This window comes from Arvicola amphibius, chromosome 11 (assembly GCF_903992535.2).
Source record: "Arvicola amphibius chromosome 11, mArvAmp1.2, whole genome shotgun sequence".
NCBI classification, from domain to species: Eukaryota; Metazoa; Chordata; class Mammalia; order Rodentia; family Cricetidae; genus Arvicola; species Arvicola amphibius.
The window spans coordinates 7,959,289-7,979,558 of record NC_052057.2 but is presented as its reverse complement, the minus strand read 5'-3'; the positions used below and the strand labels follow the sequence as shown (position 1 = coordinate 7,979,558).

At 38.9% G+C, this 20,270-nt stretch overlaps 1 protein-coding gene across 3 annotated transcripts in view; it reads left to right on the top strand.

Moving 5' to 3' along the window:
- Fstl5 (follistatin like 5) overlaps positions 1-8,634 on the top strand; it is a 393,360-nt gene extending 384,726 nt beyond the window's left edge. For all 3 annotated transcript variants that reach the window (XM_038348044.1, XM_038348043.1, XM_038348042.1), the window contains one exon: positions 7,932-8,634. In XM_038348044.1, coding sequence (XP_038203972.1) covers positions 7,932-8,634 — 703 coding nt within the window. The remainder of the gene's footprint in view (positions 1-7,931) is intronic.
- Positions 8,635-20,270: the final 11,636 nt, after the last annotated feature.

Sequence of the window (20,270 nt, the reverse complement as noted above, 5' to 3'; positions counted from 1 at the left end):
ACACTGTCTTGAAAAAACAAAAAAAAACAAACAACAAAAAAAAACTTTTCAATTGACATAATGGTGTTTTGAATGCATTTTCACTGAAACGTCCATACACATTAATCATTATCTCTTCAGGGTAGCTAATGAGGAAATAAGTTACTATCACAAGGTACATAAACATGACAAAGATCCTTCATGCTAATTACTAGTTATTGTGTAAAAGCAAGTAAATGTGTCATTCACAGTGCGACAAAATTCCACTTTTTAGCAACTTTAACACATACTCCTAATTTGCTAAATGAAATTCGTTTCTCACTTATTGAAATATATTTATCTGAGAAATAACAAGGGTGAATATGAACACACACACACACACACACACACACACACACACATCCTATAAAACACCATCATTTGGGTATGGATGGAATCTAGTCCCTCATGAGTGCTAGATAAGCACTTTAACACTGACCCGCATCAAAACCCATGAACCTCTTCTCCTCTCCTCTCCTCTCCTCTCCTCTCCTCTCCTCTCCTCTCCTCTCCTCTCCTCTTCTTCTCTTCTCTTCTCTTCTCCTCTCTTCTCCTATCTTCTCTCTCTGTCTGTCTCTCTCTCTCTCTCTCTCTCTCTCTCTCTCTCTCTCTCTCTCTCTCTCTCTCTCTTGTGGTTGTTGTTGTTTGAGACAGGGTTTCTCTGTGTAGCTTTAGAGCCTGTCCTGGAATTTGCTTTGTAGACCAGGCTGGCCTCCAACTCACAAGATCCACCTGCCTCTTCCTCACAATTGCTGGGAATAAAGTCATGAACCACCACTGCCTGGTTGTGAAATTATTTTATGTATTTAGGTTCTTTAATACAACAAACAAACAATCCAGAAATGTCTGTAATAATAATCAAAAATTTCTTATTTCTCTGAAGGACACATAACTTTTATCTTCAGAGCAATAGCAATTATTGAATGATCTTTGAGATCAATTATTGAAGAAACTTTGCCTGAGTACTTTATAAAATATTTCTTTTGGGCTAGAGAGAAGGCTCAGTGGTTAAGAGCACCGCCTGCTTGTCTAACATCCTAAGTTCAATTCGCAGCAACCACATGGTGGCTCACAAACATCTGTAATGAGATCTGGTGCCTTCTTCTGGCCTGCAGGCATGCATGCAGGCAGAATACTGTATACACAATAAATAAATAAATCTTTTTTTTTTTTTTTTTTTTTTTTTGGTTTTTCGAGACAGGGTTTCCCTGTAGTTTCTAGAGCCTGTCCTGGAACTAGCTCTTGCAGACCAGGCTGGCCTCGAACTCGCAGAGATCTGCCTGCCTCTGCCTCCCGAGTGCTGGGACTACAGGCGTGTGCCACCACCGCTCGGCTAAATAAATAAATCTTTAAAAAATATTCCTTCCAATATAGATTGTATTCATTTAAAAATCACCATCTGGGTCCGGAGAGATGACTGTATTTAAGAGCACTTACTGATCTGGAAAAGGAGCCAGGATGAGTTGATGACACCCACGTGGCCCCACACTATTACCTATAACTCCAAATCAAGGCAATCGGATGCCTTCTCCTGATCTTTGCAGGCCTCTGCAAAAGTCTTGTATACTCAGGAACACACACATAAAAAAAATGAATGAGTATTAAAATAAAATGTAAACACCTCTGTCAGCACTACATATTATGATTTTTATAACTTCTGTATAGAATTTTATTGATATATAATTCATTCTTTCTTCTGATGCTTGATCTTCAGATTTAAAAAAACAAATCCTTCAAATACTTATCGAAACAATTGCTGTAGTGACTATGCTTGTGCTTGTGAGGATTTATTAAGGAAAAAAATGAGAATAATTATTGCTTTTTTAAAGCAGATACCCATTGAACTTTTATAAGAATATGTTGAATTACCTTCCTAAGCCTGTATGGACGGGGGAGGGCCTTGGACTTCCCACAGGGCAGGGTACCCTGCCCTCTCTTAGGACTGGATGGGGAGAAAGAAAGGGGAGTGAGGGAGCGGGAGGGAAGAGGGAGGAGGGAAGGAAGTGGAAATTTTGAATGGTATTATTTATAAAGTAATAAAAATATGTTTAAATATAAAAAAGAATATGCTGAATTATTCTCCAGGAAGCCTAAAATGATTATACTTCTAAAAATGTATCTGAGAACATCAGTTCACCCACATCAACAGTGACTCTCAGTCTTGGCATCTTCTACTGTGATTGCCAACAGATTCATGAAATTCTTTGGCATTGATCTAAGTTCACCTAATTCTTTATAGAATTTGAATCTTGATGTTACAGGCCATGAATGTCTTTCACTGGAAGGGAATAAGCACTTGTTTACTTACTTTCTAACTCTCGCTAATTAATGATGTAGGTGAATATTGATGCCTTCCTGTCGATATTTCTGTCATTCTTTCAGATTTCACTGAATATGATTTCTGTTTTTTTTTTCTTCTTTTAAAATTCAACCACAGTTCTCCCTTCCTCTCCTCTTTTTCATCCCCCAACTGCTGCTTGTTACCCTTCCATCCACTCCTCAAAGAGGGAAGTCTCGTGGGAAGTCAAGAAAACCTGGCATATCGAGTTGAGGACCAAGTCCATCCCCCATATATTAAGACTGAGCATGGTATCCCACCGTAGGTAAAGGGGCTCCAAAAAGCCAGTTCATTTACCAGGAATGAATCCTGGTTCCATTGCCATGGACCCCACAAAAAGACCATGCCACACAACAGTCACCTGCATTCAGATGGCCTAGTTTGGTCCATGCAGGCTTCCCAGCTGTCAGTCCAGTCCATGAGCTCCCAGAAGCTCTGGTCAGCTATCTCTGTGGGTTTCATTTTGTGGAAAATACACATTTTCATATCATGTTAGGCTTAAGCTTACCATAGTATGCATATAGTCTGCATCTTGTCTGTAACATTAAATAACACTTAGAGTATGTTTTTACATTAATATATAGGATGTAAATCTACTTCTGAATGATTGCAATATTGTCCACTTAGAAAAATTACTTTGATGTTCTTCAGATTTTTTTCAGTGCAGTATACTGTATGTGTAAACCTAAATATGTAGTGCATGTATTTTTGCATACATATATTTATTTACTTATTTTATAAAATTAGTAAATTGATATTTTTGAAGGAAAATGTCATTAAACAGATTTTCTTCAATTCCTTTTTTCCCCTAGAACAAAATTTACCAAACGATTGAACCATATGTTTCAGCCCTGTGTGTATGTGTGTGTGTGTGTGTGTGTATGTCTTGAAAAATATGACTATTCTTTTGACTTTTTATTTAATTATACCTATTTCATAATATAGAATGATCCTTCATTTTTTAAATCATCCTTTTATTGTATTTATTTTTAAATTATTTTAGTTTAATTCTTTTCTGTCATCCCTAAACTCAATTCCTTGCTCATATTTAGCATGAATTTCTCATTTTGTTTTGTCTTGTTATTACAAAGTGGATATTAATATGATTTTATATTTTTATTTATATAAAGGAAAATATACTTTTCCTTTTGTGTCTTATTGTTTTTCTTTTTATTTTGAATACATTCAAATGCTATTTTATGTAAAATTATTTCACTGTTTTATAATTTTGCAAAGGAAACTATAGCATGCTCTGTAGTGTTTTAATTAATCACTGAACAACTTGTTATTTACGTGGCTTCATTCATTTGGAGGATTGTTTGCTGGTTGAGTTCAGAGAGGAACCAAGGGTGAATGAACATCGTTCTTTATGTGAGTTTATTCTCAAGTTCCAGAAAGATGACTTCTTATTGGTGTGACCAATGAAAACTCTGGCAAAAAATTTTTTATACAAAATAATGAGACCCAGTATATTGTTTCCACTCTCAGCTTATTATCTGTGGATTTGTGTATAAGCCACTCTTTCTTCCTATCAAATTCAGAGCTCTGCACAAAACACAAATCTGCATGTCACTCCGTCTTCTCAGGAACTGGCATGTAACAGCTTTATTAATATAGTCCCCATGTTACTCAGCTATCCCATCCCTGTGGCAGGATTTCCATTACCTGCAAACAATTGCTTTATTTTGCTCTTTTTTATTCTAATTGTAAATTGTGCTTTCCTTCTGGGATTCAGGGTAATACAGTATCTTCAGAAGAGTCCTGGCATAATAGAAATGTGATTTAGTAGTCAAAACATCTATCCCTTCTTCTGTCTGTGCAGAAGCTCTGACACCCCACTTAGAAAGTTGAGATTACAACTATAAGCACCCACTGCTTGAATAAAGTTTTTCTTGAGGACACAGGACATTAATTTCCTTTCCATTTCCATCATCAGGTCAGTAGATACTACACATGGTAAGTAGTTAAGTACTAGATGAGTTCACATTGTACCTAAATGCCAATTCCAGTCAAATCACTGTTAATGATTTTACAAATACAAGCACACCCAGTCTTATAAAATATTATCTGAAGGTTTTGTCAGTTTTATTTTCCAAACTCTTTTTTTTTTTTTTTTTTTTTTTTTTTTTTTGGTTTTTTGAGACAGGGTTTCTCTGCAGCTTTTTTAAAGCCTGTCCTGGAACTAGCTCTTGTAGACCAGGCTGGCCTCGAACTCACAGAGATCCGCCTGCCTCTGCCTCCCGAGTGCTGGGATTAAAGGCGTGCGCCACCACCGCCCGGCAGAAGTTCTTTATGACGATCGAGGAAATCATTGTTAATCTTCAGTGCTTTCAGGTGGTTATCACATTCTCATGTTTGGTGCATCTGCCACCATGTGAGAGCAATACTCTTAGCACCAACCATGGCAAATGTGTATGATGACCAGTAGCTATCACAGAATTTAATTCTAAACATATCACGGTGTGTATATCAGGGATAAACAGATCTGCCCTAGTTGGCAGCTGCTGGAGGATGATAGTGACTGGAAACATTTTTACAGACCTTTAGTGAACTGACCCATTTGGGGACTGTCTAAGAAGAGACAATGAGGAAAGCATTGCTATGGTTCTTCAGCATGTGACCCCGGCCCTGTGGAATCTTTACAATGTCTCTGCCTTGCTTCTCTCTGAACATCTGTTCTCTTGTTAGCCAGCACACTGCAGTTTCCTTGCAAGGATCCTAGATTACTATAGAATGTCATTGCCTGCCTCTCTCTTTCCTTAGATATTTTGGTCCTAATACCAATCACAACAGTCTCTGTTGTTAGAATAAAAAATCCTAAGTAACACCAGTATCTGCTTCTGATGTCAATAGCTGTGCAGAACTCTGTTCACGACGGGCAGTAGGTCTTCTCCTCAGTTAGTCCGAGGCAGACCTTCTCAAGATGGTTCAGTGACAGTCTGACCAGGTGTAGGCATGCACCATAGTCCTAGACTCTTCAGAGGCTGGCCGAATGATTATCTTGTGAAGAAGTCAGAGACCACCCTGAACAATTTAATCAGACACTGCATTGAATATAAACAAAAGGTGAAGTGAATGATTTACTCCAACATAGTGGGAGAAATTTAGGAGCCAGGGAAGGTATAAACTAAGTATTCATCCTATCCATACAATTAAGAGCAAAAATACAGGCAGGATTCCCATTGCCACTCTGTATCTCTCTAGTATGGAACAATATATCTGTATGTATTAGTCCATTATTCATCAACATAATAAAATACATAAGACAGCCCGTTTTATAAATAAAATAAATATATTTAACTCACTGTTTTGGAATCTGAACACTCGGCAGTCTGAGTATTCCCAACAGTTTGTCCTTGGGAGACCAAGCATTCCAACACAATCAAGGTAAGAGGAAGGATTAAAGGTTGAGTATCAGAACCGGAAGCAGAGAGGCTGAGAATTCCACAATTCCTCTTGCAGACACAGTTTCTACACCTTGCATCTTCACTGAGAATCCAGATTCCCATCAGGCACACTTGGGAACAATTAGCTTCGACACCATAGCCAGAAGGTCTGGTGACACAGTGGAGACAGTAGCTGTAAGGAAAAGTGGATCCCAAGGTTGTTTCTGCTTTGCACATCATGGCTTGTGGTATTTTATCACAAATAAATTATACATGTATATGTGACACTAAAATAGAAGGGAAATTGTCAAGAACTAATGAGTGAGAGGGTGTAGCATGAATAATAAAAACCCAGAGACAGAAATTGGGGTTCCATCCAAAAACCAGAAAGGCAAAGCAGCCAAGTCACTAGAGAAGTCTTACCTCTACCAAGGCTGGGAAACCACAAAGTAAATAGACAAAGCCTCTCTCTCCTTCCATTTTATATTCTCTTTAGTGCTGTTATTGAAGGCTTGTGATTCCCTAGGACTAGGTCCTAAAGGTGTTAGCCACCACCCCTTGGATTTGTTTCTGCATTGATCTTGTGCAGCTTAGGGTGGCCTTTAACTCACAGAAATCATCTGATTCTGTCTTCAAAATCCTGGGTCACCATTGCCAGACCTCTAGTGGCTTAGTTTTGTCTCTGGTCTTAAAGCAAGATTTATTCATTAAAATACAAATAATATCCCAGTGTAAGAGGGAAGAAAGTAAAAGGTTGGAGGTTGTGAGTCTGGGGGAAACATGCTTCACAAAGATGTGTCCTGGTATCTAAGGGGTCTTGTATAACAAAGTACAGCATATAATAAACAGTATGATGAAAATTAAAATTAAACAAATGAAAACAACAAAAACCTTAAAAATACAAAAGACAAATCTTTACGTATTTGGTGAGTAGGAAATTGGCACACAAAGCTTAAAGTTACAGAGTAAATGTAATAAATGTGATTCCTGCAAAAAAAAAAAAAAAAAAAAAAAAAAAAAAAAAAAAAAAAAAAAACCACTCTCCTTAAGTTTATAATGCCACTGGTTTTGTGTTTGTCAATATACACCCTTCTTTCTATGTCAAAGTATGCTGTTGCATTAATCACTATATAACTTTTCAAATTTTTATTGGCTTAAGTTTCTAGGCTTATTATAGTCAGGAACATTTGATCTTCAATGTGTCTGCAATACCTTTTCCAATAAATATTTACAAATCTCTTGAAAGGACTTTCTGCACATTTAACTTTTTCATATAAAACTTCCAGTTATATGCAATATAAAAAGTGTAGAAATCATCACAATTATATGAAATACTTAGTAAACCTCTGTACTAGATTATTCCTTTTCATCCATATTCATACATACTGCTGATTTATGGACTTTCTATTATAATAAACCTATGAATTTACTAATATTAATGTCCTGATAGGAAGATATAGTTGGAATTATTTTTAAAATACATATATGTGTGTGTGTGTTATTAAATTTTAGGTGAATATAAAATAATTATTCCATATGTCATTTTAGAACATTCTTAGTGTGATTTTTTCATTCTCTCTTCTCCTGTATTGTCTTGTCTCATTTTCCTAATCCTCCTCTTTATATCTCCTATATTGATTTATTTTATCTTAAAGCAATACAATCTTCTATTTTCTTCACATGTGTACAGAGAACAGTATTTCTCTGACCTTTAATTTGAGGTTTTAGAACTATCAAAATGTTATACTATCAATATTATTAACACGAAAAGCTGAACACTAACTCTTGGGTTAGAATTTTGTTTAATTAGCTCTCTCTTTCTGTCTCTCTGACCTCCTCTCCTCTTTTAAATTTGTTATTATCTATAGCCTTAGTATCAGTTAACCAGTTATACAGTGTTAACTTTAGAGACATAAAAGCAACATTTCTTTTTCCCTCTATGCTAAAAGTAAAAGTGGTTGTTTACATTAACTAGATGAGTTGCTTTAAATTATTTTCTTTCTTATTTCTGCAGGATTTCTAATTATTTGGATATAAAGAAAGACTAATTCTAATATTTGTGTCCTACAGTAGATTTTCACCATAGTACTCAAGGCTCTGCCTTGGGATGGACCTTGTTTCTGACGTAATGTTTGTCTTTGGGTAACAACTCTATAACTACCTTTCTAACTTCGGTTTTATTTTTTCAGGTTTGGATTTATTCTTCACAAAGATGAAGCAGCACTGCATAAAATTGACCTTGAAACCATGTCCTACATCAAAACAATCAACCTGAGAGATTCAAGGTGCATTCCTCAATCCTTGGCATACACCCATCTGGGGGGATACTACTTTGTTAGCTGCAAGCCTGACATCACTGGAGCCCTTCCCCCACAGCTCGTGGTGGACAGTGTGACTGACTCAATCATCGGTTTCAACGGTGACGTGACAGGCACCCCTTACATCTCGCCAGATGGACACTATCTTGTCAGCGTTAATGACGTGAAAGGGCTCGTGAGAATCCAGTACATCACCATCAGAGGAGAGATCCTGGATGCTTTTGAGATTCACACCAACCTGCACATATCTGACCTGGCCTTCCAGCCATCCTTCACGGAAGCCCACCAGTACAACATCTATGGAAGCTCGAGTGAGCAAACCGACGTGCTCTTTGTGGAGCTCGCCTCTGGGAAGGTCAAGATGATCAAAAGTCTCAAAGAACCCCTCAAGGCAGAAGACTGGCCCTGGAGTCAGAAGAACAGGCACATCCAAGGCAGTGGACTGTTTGGACAGTACCTCATGACCCCCTCCAAGGATTCTCTCTTCATTCTGGATGGTCGCCTTAATAAGTTAAACTGTGAGATCACCGAAGTTCAGAAAGGAAATACCGTTGTTTGGGTTGGAGATGCCTAAGGAGCCCATTATGTAATCATGGAGGAAGAGTCTTACAGTACATTACACTACACACAATCCTAATTTCAATTACTAGTTAAATTTTCCAAGTTTATATCTCAGTAAAACCCCACTATGTTTGTCCAACTAAGCCAGATTTTTTTTTACAATAATATTGGCAGATTAGGAACATTTTACACAATATTTAATTAGAAATTACAACACTCACAAAAATCAAACATGTAACTATATTTTAAACCAGTAAAATGAGATTTAAAATTCTTTTTAAAAAGTAAACTGCAGGGAATTTCAGATGACCGAAGCATCATGTCATTTTTTAAGGCATTTTATTTTTTCCTCTGTCCTTTTGCTATGCTTATATCTGAAATAAAAGGTCTTGTGGAACCTTAAAATTCTCAACTCTAAATACTCTGTCCCGTCGATTGTTTATAATCTTTTGTGCCTTGAAGGAAATGTCATAGGAGAAAAAGGAAGGCTAAACTCTGCATATTGGGCAACCTCATAGCTATGAATCTATGGTCATTAAGAAATGTTTATATCTTGCGCCAAATCCTACCTTCAGGCATTTGTTTGACCTTCAATGAAATGCCAAGTGAAGGCATAATTTGGCCTTGGGCCACCTACAGATGAGAAACAATCCAGCACTCACTGCACAGTGTACAACGTGCATTCTGCTATAGAAAATGTACAGGAAGTGAGAAAAATGTGTTTCTCAAACCTTTTGCAATGTATTGTGTACGCATTTTACTTTCATTCGCTCGAGTGCATAATATTATCGGTGTAAGTTTATCTGGGAATTCAACTGCTTACCGAGGTTACATTCTTTCTTACCAGGACTGACCCTTTTTAGTAGCCCAGCAATGCAGAATTCAGGAACTTGAGCAGTTTAGGAAAGGAGCATTACTGTGTCCGTACAGAGAGAACTGCTGGTAGGCAGACTGACTGAGACAGAACTGGAACTCCTCTCCATAGTGTAGTTACCTCCAGCATTCCCTTGGTTGATCCATATAAGATGGATGCTGTTTAACAGAAACGGGATAAGATCAGGCCACCGTGGAGAGCAGAGGTGAACCTCTCCATTCCTTTTGCTATTCAGACGTATCTATCGAAAAGGCCCATTGGTCATCATTTTTCAAAATGACTTTCACTCCTTCATATCCTAAAGTACCTTGTCTCTAACTGTGTGCCCTAGCTGTGACCCAACTGAGCCTCTTGAGATATTGTAGAGAAGGAAAACTGACTGCCTTCTTCCTTTTTACTAAAGGAGAAAATAGAAAACAAGTAGAAATAGATTAATACCAATAAGTTGGGTTATTGGAATAGGAGAAAACTATTTAAGGGACTAGTAATGGTTTGAGAAACTTTTCTACTTATTTTTCTTCTTATCACTGTTGCTAAATCTCCTAATGAGCTATTGAAATAATGTCCATTTGCTGAAAGTAATCCAATATGATCTTTTTTGAAATACAAATTTTACTCATGTTTAAACTGTGTAAAACTGCATAGAAATCTGGAATTTTATAGTGTGCACTCTCTTATGTGTATATAGCACCCTGGGCTGTGTGATAATAGATTTCTTCTTAGTTTAAGGAAATATTAAGGGAGATAGATTTACTAAGCAGCAAAAATCAGCTTATCTTTTTACTGATTGAATCTGTTTTACTCTTTAGTAACTCCCCCCCCCCCCCTGTGAACATGAATCATGCAATGTCTTTGTGTTAATGATTTGGAGTCTGTCTGTCCGTACATGTACATCCTTCTTTAGAAGCTTATACCATGTGGATGCCGTCTGTTGTCACTGCTTGATAAAAGAATAAACCTCTTATGTTTTATTTCTTGTGTACCCAGTTATTATTTAGTTTGCATGACATGTTATGCTTCCCTGGCCTCCATAAATAATTTGGTGTCTCCTATTATTATAAAAATGATGGTGAGGGAGGGCATGGAAAGAAAGTGAAGGGAGGCCTAACAAAGTTTCACTTCATTTTTTCATAAAATATCAACCTTATTTTATCCTTTTGTTATGGGGATTCCACCAAAGAAGACCACTCAGACACAGTGTATAGCCAAACGAAAGTCTTTATTCCAGCCTGTTGGGACTACTCCCAGGTATTATGGGCCCCAGTGTAGGCCTGAGTGTTTAGAGCAAAAGGCAGGAATATATATCCTGTTATCTCTCTCTGAAGCTTCAGGGGGAGGCTTTGTGCAAACAAGCGGTTTAACAGACAATGAGATAAGCAAGTATCTGGATGTGGATATTTGCACAAGCAGGCAGTTTAACAGAAGACAAAATAAATTACCTGGGATGTCTTGACCTCAAGTGACAGAGTGAGTTGGGGAAGTCAAATTCTTGTCAACCTCAAAAGGACTCAGCAAGAATACCAGATGGAGGAAACTCTGTACTGTCTCTGTCACACCTTCACTATTTAGTGTTTGTTCCAAAACCTGTATCCTGTGATGTTTGTTTCTTCAGAATGTCTCAGACATTAAAGGAATTATGTCAGGATAGGTTCTCAAAAGGAAACTCAAATGCAATGTTCTTTCCCTGTATATATATATACATTAGATGCATAGATTCAGTTCTATTTTTTTCATCTCTGAGGCAACCAGGGCCTTAGCTTTGTTGAGCAAATGCTATCTTCCTGAACCATGCTATCGGCACTACTTCTTTTCTTCCTTCCTTTCTTTTTTTCTTTCTTTCTTTCTTTCTTTCTTCCTTTCTTCCTTCCTTCCTTCCTTCCTTCCTTCCTTCCTTTCTTTTTCTTTCTTTCTTTCTTAAGCAGAATAGATAAAATACAGACACGGAAACCTAGCAACAAGCTCACTTCGTATTTATGTTTCGGTTACTTTGGTATTGACACGTCCTGCTTCAAAGACAGATCAGGGCTACCTGACAAGATGTCAGCATCACGCTGCTCCTAGTGACTAAACGTGTCCTGCACATTGCCATTGCAACAGCGCTGCGCAGAATCCAAAGGTGAAGGAAAAGCAATATAACCAGGAGAACCCTGCCTTACAAAGAGGCCGCGGCATCAGTGAGTGACAGTCAACAGAAGAAGGGACAAGTTAGAGCTATGAAGAGAGGAGAATGATCAACAGAGAGAAAAGGAGGGCATGAGGTGGGAAGAAGGCCCCTGAGCAGAGTCGGTCACAGGAAGTGGACAATTATTGGAAAGGTGACTTAGCTAAAGGAAAGAAGGTCTTACGGCCAGATTCTGAGACCGAGGCACAGACTAAAAGCCCCTTAAAGACTGGACTATGGCAGAGGCTCAGCAATATTTTCAGGACTGGGTTATGGCTAAGTTTGTAAGTACTTGCCAAATAGACCATCCAGGGTATCCTAATTACTGTTCTCTAGAGAAGTCCTTTCTCAAATATATATGTCTAGGTGGTGCCAGGAGAATGAGAGCTTAGTTTGACCTCTGGCCTCTGTATGTAGTGGTAGCCATACAAATAGAAAACAAACAATAATAGTAGCATAAGCAGAAAGAAATCCAAGTGATAGCAGCATTTAAAAGCTTCCTTTAATAGACCAAATTTAATTGAAGAAAGGAAATTAGAAGGAAGCTATCAATTGAATAGCTATTTTTAAGAATGCTGGCTTCTTTGGTCTTTCATATATAACAATAAAATTAAAATGTCCACTAAATTAAGCCTTATTGAGGAATCATATCTGACACGGCAGCTTAATAACATGGACCATAGAAAAGGACAACAATGATAGACCTTGCTTGGGAAGGGAAGATCAAGAGATCCCCGAAATATAAGGGAGAAGCAGATTTAGGGAGAGATTCTGATGAAAAGGAAACTGAATCAAAGTGAACAACAGCTGCACCAAGAGAAGTGACAGCATGCCAAGCAAGGTGGTGCTGTTTCCAACACTCATTCCTGTCTGGTTCATTACATCTGTGTGAGACAGACAGACTGTACAAACACAGAATTCAGTTCCGAATTATATCACCTGAAGATTCACCTTCAGACCTCCTGTGGAGACTTCTTCTAAGTATTAATTAATTCAATTGAATTTTTACACAGTGAAAGCAATGTGTTTAATTGCATCTGACAAGTTATTATATAAGTTTGTAAAATAAGAAAAATATGAGAACAATTTTATTGTTCACAAATACTAATATATCAGAGAGCAATATGAAGCCCAGTGTCGCAACTGCAAGAGCTCACACTGGGCTAATGTCATCCATCAGCATTTTTGTTTCTCTTTAGACATTGCAGGAAGGGTAAGAAGAACCACACTTCTCAAAAGTGTGTTTTAATGTTTCCTCCAACCATGATCTCTCTGGATAATTTTCTGGATAATATTTGAAACTGATATTACGAAAATCCTCATGTTAAGTTATGGTTAATATTCCTCTCTTTCTGGAGGACTAAATCCTATTATGTGTCATAATGTGTCAGAGGTAGCAGGCTTTGGGGGATCTAGCACCCTTGCCAGCCAGGATCCACAGGAGCTTCCAGCTTTAGCCAACCAAGTAAATCTGATCCTTGGCTAGAATGCAGAAAAGATTTTGGGGTGATCTGGAGTAAAAAAATGTTAGTGAGTTTTTTACTTACAGAGACGTATCTAAGAAAAGGGCAGGGTCAACCCCTGAGGCCTGAGTGTGGGCCTCTGGAGACAGGAAATTAGAGTCTGTAGAGCAGCTCTATGGAGTGGAGGGATGGATCAGTCATTAAAACCTTGGCCCACAACCAAAACTACGATGGCTCTGTGAATGGTACCATACTTTCTAGGTTACCTTCCTCAAGGGATGAAATTTGCAACCAGGCTGAAAGAGCAAGCAGAGCAGAAAATTTAAGAAAATTAAAAGTTAAAAATACATGAGATATTTTACTTATTTATTTGTCTTACAGAATTTTCTTTTGTAAGTGAAATTGTAAGGTGATTTTGATGATGGTGTTTTATGTAGAACTAGGGATGAGCATATGATAAAATTCAAGGTCACAAACTTTCTGGCCCTACATAAGTACAGGGAATGTGTTTTAGCATTGTTATTTGAGATGTCATTCAGAAAATGGATTTTCTGTTTAGGCAATCTTGGCTTTATCAATTGTGCAATAGCTAAGGATTTTTCCTGCAAAGAAACTAGCCTTAGACTTCTGGACACTGTGAGGTGGGGACTCGCAGGCTGGCAAAGCTGATGAAAGACCCATGGTCTTGGTCTGAGTAAAGAATTGGGAGAAGTTGCCTCATCCTCTCCACACAACAGCTACGGCTCTATGATTCCTGCAGCAACAATCAGGCACCCTGTGCCAAGAACCATCCTGTTCTAGCTGGGGCCTTATCTTGCAAGTTTTACTTGACTAGACTTTATATCTGCACCCCATGGGCCTGGGGTGCCGTTTTAGAGAAGGGGGATGGGATTTGACCATGTTTGGGTTCTGGGCAAGGATGTAAACGGAAGCTGAGTAGTAGGGATCAGAAGGGTTGTAGCAGGACTAAGAGGTAGAAAGCTGGGGAAACACAAGAATTGGTTGGGAAGGAAGAACCAAGTGGGAGATATTGTTCAGATAGAGGAGCAGTTAGGTTAGGCTGCTGGACAGTCAGAAAAGAAAGTTCAGTCATCTGGGAAGTAAAGTGATGGTGGTACTTAGTTTTCAAAGGAGATGTCTGCCGACCGGGACAGAGGCTTCCGTTTTAAAAATTCAGTGATAAATTAGTGGGCTTTTTTTTTTTTTCTTTTTTTTCTTTTGGTTTTTCGAGACAGGGTTTCTCTGTAGCTTTTTTAAAGTCTGTCCTGGAACTAATTAGTGGGCTTTAAAGCTGGATTCGTAATCTCAGTCATAAGGCGCTGGTGACACTTGTTCAAAGCACAAGAACCAGTGCAAGTACTGGGGTCCCATTAAGGGTGTTTGGTCAGGAAGCCTTTCTCAAAGTGATGTAGTCTTCTAGCATGTGAACCAGAAGCCAAGGCCATAAAAACTTCTAGGTGGGCCAGGCAGTGGTGGTGCATGCCTTTAATCCCAGCACTAGGGAGGCAGAGGCAGGCAGATCTCTGTGAGTTTAGGGACCAGCCTGGTCTACACAGTAGGTTCCTAGATATTTTCTATTGGTACAAAGAGAAACCCTGTCTTGAAAAAACAAACAAACTAACAAAACCATCTGGGGGTTGGAGTGTGTCTGGAAGACAAGGAAGATGAGAATAGACATTAGAGCCTAGAATTTAGGGAATGGAGAAAGAAACCAGAGGCTCTTCCTTGACCTCTAAAATTGATAGCAAAGGACAGGGGGAGGGGAGAGACAACAGGGAGTTTTCTAGAAATTAGAACAGTGGGATAAGTTTCCAAAGAAAAAACTCTGAGCTAGGTTGGGAACAGGGTTGAACAGATGTTAACCATTGATTAATATAAGAGGACTGATCAGGGTACCCTGGAGTTCCCTATATCTTAAGTCAGACCCTTGGAGCAATAGCTGAATCTAAGGAAGCTATAGATGGTCATTCCACTTTACAGGAGGGTCCATAAGCTTTACATGGTCTTCAGTAAGGGAAACACAATAGTTTTCTTCAACCCCCTACAAAAGATTCTTCAGCACACATCAGAGACAATATTGCTTGGATTGGGTGGGCCTCATGCTAAAACATTTAGACATCCCCGCAAGTAGAAGTTATAGGACCAACCCAGAAGCAACGGCAATGAAAAGAAAATGAACCCATGTAAAACCTGTCACAGATTCCATATTGGGGGTGTGTGCAGGGTTTTGAGTCAGTTAAGGAGACTCCAGAAGTATGACTGGAAATTTCCCTTCTTGGGGGAAGGGGCGTAATTGGGAAAACCACGGATAACAGAAAGAACACACCGAACAAAATAACAACAGCCACAGCAAGGGCAGAGTGTGTAAAGAATGCTCCAGGCTGCAGAGAGGGAACGAGGCTGTGGTACAGAGAACGAGAGTGCAGAGTGCTCAGCGCAGCCCAGCTGGGGCGCTAGTAGAGAAGGAGGTAATGAGACAGACCTAGTGAAGCCAGGCTAAGTCATGGTGAGAGAAGGGAAGCAGTCCAAATCTCTGTTTCAAAGAACAAGAGGGAGGGTACAGAACAAGACAGAAATACCAGTAACAAACTAGCAAAGTAACTCTCTGGGCAGAGCTTGCTCAGTGTACACTCAATCACTCACACGGTTAGCGAGCTGAGTCACTCATCCACTGTAAAACCAGATCTCTCATGGGAGGCAGAAATGGGAACCCAGGGTCTCTGCTATTGCCATCCCAACTTACTGCAGAGGATGAGGGATAGTTCCTTGTTATGACTTGGTGTAGTTTGAATGTAACTGTCCCCCATAAACTCATGAAGAGTGGCACCATGAGGAGGTGGGGTTTTATTGGAGTAGGCATGGCCTTGTTGGAGGAAGGAGGAAGTGTGTCACTGTGGAGTTGGATTTTGAGGTCTCATATATGCTCAAGCCATGCCCAGTTCACTTCTTGTTGCCTGGGCAAAATGCAGAACTCCCAGCAACCTCTCCAGCACCATGTCTGTCTGTACACCACCGTACCCACTATGATGATAATGGGATGAACCTGTAAATTGTAAGCTACCCAATTAAATGATTAAATGGTTTCCTTTATAAGAGTTACTATGGTCATAGTGTTTCTTCAAAGCTATAGAAACGCTAAGACCTGACTCTCCCCCAAATCCCTAACAAGGCTCATCAGAAGGTCTATCCTCCTCAGTTCTAAAGATGTTCCCCAAGAGGTCTGTTTCTTTTATCCAGATGAAGGCTCCTCAACGAGTCTATCCTCCTCAATGCTAAGGAAGCTTGCCAAGAAGTCTGACCTTCCTTCCCAAAGAAGGATCCTCAGAGTCTTATCCTTCTACCTAAGAAGACTCCCCAAAGATTTCTCCCCAGAAAGCAAGCTCCTCTTAGAGACCCACCATTCTACTGCCTCAGATGACTCCTAAAGAGGCCTTAATCTGCCTTCCTAACCAGATGTAAATTCAGGGTAGATTTACCTCCTAGGTAAATTAGGGATCCTGAGATCCCTGTTCTCAGAAAGGATTAGCTTTTTTGGTGCCTGGGAACAAAATAGTTATTTAGGGCAGAGAGAGGAGCAGGACTCTGGCGCTTCCACAAAGGGCTACCTCTTCTGCAACCTCTCCTTGGCCTACAAATGTCAGAGTGAAACTGGGTTCCAGGCAGCATGGGAGATTCTGATGGAACCTCTAGTGAATTCATCCATGTGAGAAAGTTACAGATCACCTCAATGTGTTTTTATAAGTTTTCTAGCCAGATGACTAAGAAAAGGTCCACGCCTGGGAAGGACTCTTGTTGCCAAGTCAAAAGATAGGGTTTTTAAAGTAAAAAGCTGCAATTATATCACACCTGGTGGGGACTAGGGGGTCTTTACAATGTAATCTTTGATCTTGTCAAACATTACACAAAACCAGTCTAGAGGAACCAAACTGGTTTTACCTGTCAGGATCACTTCTCAGGGGAGAGGAGGGACCCTTTGGTGCTGTAAAGCTCCTTATCAGGAGGAGACAATTTGTTTACAGATGTGACACCCATGGAGAGGAAGTGCAGGGTCAGGTCAACCTGACATTTCTTAAGCTATTTCAGTACGGTGTCAACTTTATAATGCCTGTCATATTTATTTATAATGATAAAATATCTTATTTTGGCTTATTTTATACAAACCCACCAACTTTGGAGGTGTATTTATTACAACAGCTGAACACATATCAGTCTTTAATTTGTGTATATTCAGAAAAAAAGAATATAACTGTTAAATTTGAGAATTCAATTCTATTATTTAGATGTATATCATTGGTGTTTTGGGGTGCCTGTATTTCAAGAACAACAAAATGAATTTACATAGTGTGTATTAAATTATAATATCTTAGTATAAGTTTAAGACTGATTCCAAATCTCTGAAGCTATTCACCACTTACTATAAAAATAAATAAAGTTATAAACTAACAGAAAAATCAAATCTTTCTCTCTCTTGCTACATATAATATATACGGGAAAAGCAGATTTAATACCAAACTATAGCAAATAAATAAACACATATAATTATAAATCCATACAGGTATAATCACTTCCCTGATATTTTTCAAAAATGCTAATACATATTTAACATTGATAATACAAACACAAATTCAACTCAGAAAAGCAATACAAAGATATAAATACCAATATACTGAAAAAGGAAAAGTTCCAATCACTTAAGTAATATATAGGTAGAAACAAATAGGCACATACTTTAAAACAAATATTCACAGATAACATTTCGAAGTCATCAGGTTAAGACCTGATCTCTGTACTTGGTATGAAAATAGGCATAATAAGCTGCAGAAAACAAATCAAGTCCCACACTGCTCTGAATGCAGAATGAAATGTCTCTTCTTGATTGCGAGGAGAGCTTCTCCCTACTCAATACAAAAATAAAACTCAGTCAACAAAATTTTCAGGAACCTTTCTGAGATGGTGGCTTGCAGGCTTACCAGTCAACTAATGTCCAACAGGACAGGGAATTATTCAGCCCTTGAAATAGCATGGACAAAGGAAATAGATGTGGGATATTCACCAGTTCATGAAGACCATGGCTGAGCTGCCCTATCTATCTGGAAGGCTCATGCCTTAGACATGAGGAATTTGTTTAGAGATCTCTACACAGAAAGAAAAGACACGCTCTGAAACTAGGACAACTCACTTCTTTTTATCAAGATGTGTTGCAGGAAACAGACCAGACATCCTACACAAGTCCCTCTGCCCAAGTGAGCAACAGTGTGTTATTAAAATCTCTGTGAATTCATATGTCCAATCATCCTGTTGTGTCTGGAAAACACTGGATCCTTACTGTTACCTACCTCTGGCTTTTACAGTCTTTCTGCTTTCTCCAAATACTTCAGGGAATAGATTGGTCTCTCCAATAACATCAAACTGCTCAATTGGGGTGGTTTTCTTAGGCGTTTACTTGAGGTACTTTCCTCGCCGTGACTTGTCATGGCTCTCTCTGGAAACTGACTTGACCTCTGTTTTATGTTGTTGCCCTCTTGCCCTACCATCTTCCTCTTAACTGACTGCTACCAAAATCTCAATTTCTTTTGGAGCAAACAGGCTTTATCTGCTATTCTCTCCGTTGGGTACCTCTCACCATGCTGCCAAAGGACAGACTTAAATTTAGAACTGCAGGCTATGGGGTCTATAATGAAAGTAAAATCCCTTTATATGACAAGGACATTCGATGAGAAATAATAGCTTCTGTCCTTCAGGACTTTCCTCTCTGAGCCTGAAACCTAAAATTGTCAGCAAAGAACAAAATTATACAGTATCATACCAATTCTTCAGTAATGACCTCACTTGTAGCTCATATCTCTCTGATACAGTAATTTTCCTTTCCTTTGCTTTTTAAAAATTTTATTTTATTTTTAACTTATTTGTGTGTGTATGTGTGCGCATCTCTGTATGTGGACCACACCCATGTGCACAATGGCTGCTGAAGCCAGCAAAGGATGTTGGATCTCTTGGAATTCAAATTCATATGAGTCCAAGGAAAGGAACCACATTCTGAGGTGGGCATAGACAGTGCTCTTACCTGCTATCATCTCTCAGCCCACTTTTCTTATTTTGAAAGGCTCTGTAATGCCAGCCCTGAGCTTTAACCCTTCTTGTATTATTTTTTCTGGGAAATACATGCCTGACCCACTTCCTTAAGGTTCCCCCCCTTCTTTAAAAACCTACTTGCCCAGCTAAGCCTCCTAGCAATAGTGGAAAAACCAAAAAAAAAAAAAAAAAAAAAAAAAAAAAAAAAAAAAAAAAAAAAAGAAAGAGTGCCTAAAATGGCCATCTACTGTAATCTGACTGGTGACTACCCTAATTGCTGTTTGAGATCCCTTACTCAGTAACTGATAGAAGCAGATGCAGAGATCCACAGCCAAGCACTGAGCTGATCTCAGGAAATCCTGTTGAAGAGGGAGAGGAAGGGTTGTACAAGTCAAGGGAATCAAAGTTAGGGAGGAACCCACAGAAACAGGTAAACACGTGAACTTGGGACCAACAGTTAGGGAGTCTACATGGGACTAAACTGGATCTTCTCCATGTGTATGACAGCTGTGTAGGTTGGTCTGTGTGTAAGACCCCTAACCATGAGAGCTGGGCCTGTCCTTGTGGCTTAGCAGATTTATGGGACTCTATTCCCCATGCTGGATTATATTGTTCAGCCTTTATGCAGGGGGAAGAGCTTGGCTCTAGCTCAACTTGATATGCCATGCTTTGATCAAGAGCATGGGTGGCCTGCTCCTTTCTAAATGGAGAGAGAGAAATGGATGTGATGGGACACAGGTGGATGGAGGTTGAGTGGAGGGGGAACTGGATGAGAGGAGGAAGTAGAAACTGTCAGTATCTCAAATAAATAAAAACGTTAATTAAATAATAAACCTTACTTGCCAATAATTATTTCTTCCTGCCTCATGGAATTAGCAACTAGCAAAATTAGCAATATTTCTTTGAAATTTTCAATATATAAATATGTAAGTTTGTTGAGACTGTATTTTCCTAGTTTTATTGGCATTTAAGAGTCTACATAATTTAAATTTTGGCTTATTACATCAACATACCATTTATCTTACACATAATCTAAGTTAATGGCAAGTGACTACTGTCTGGTTGCTGTACTGCATTTA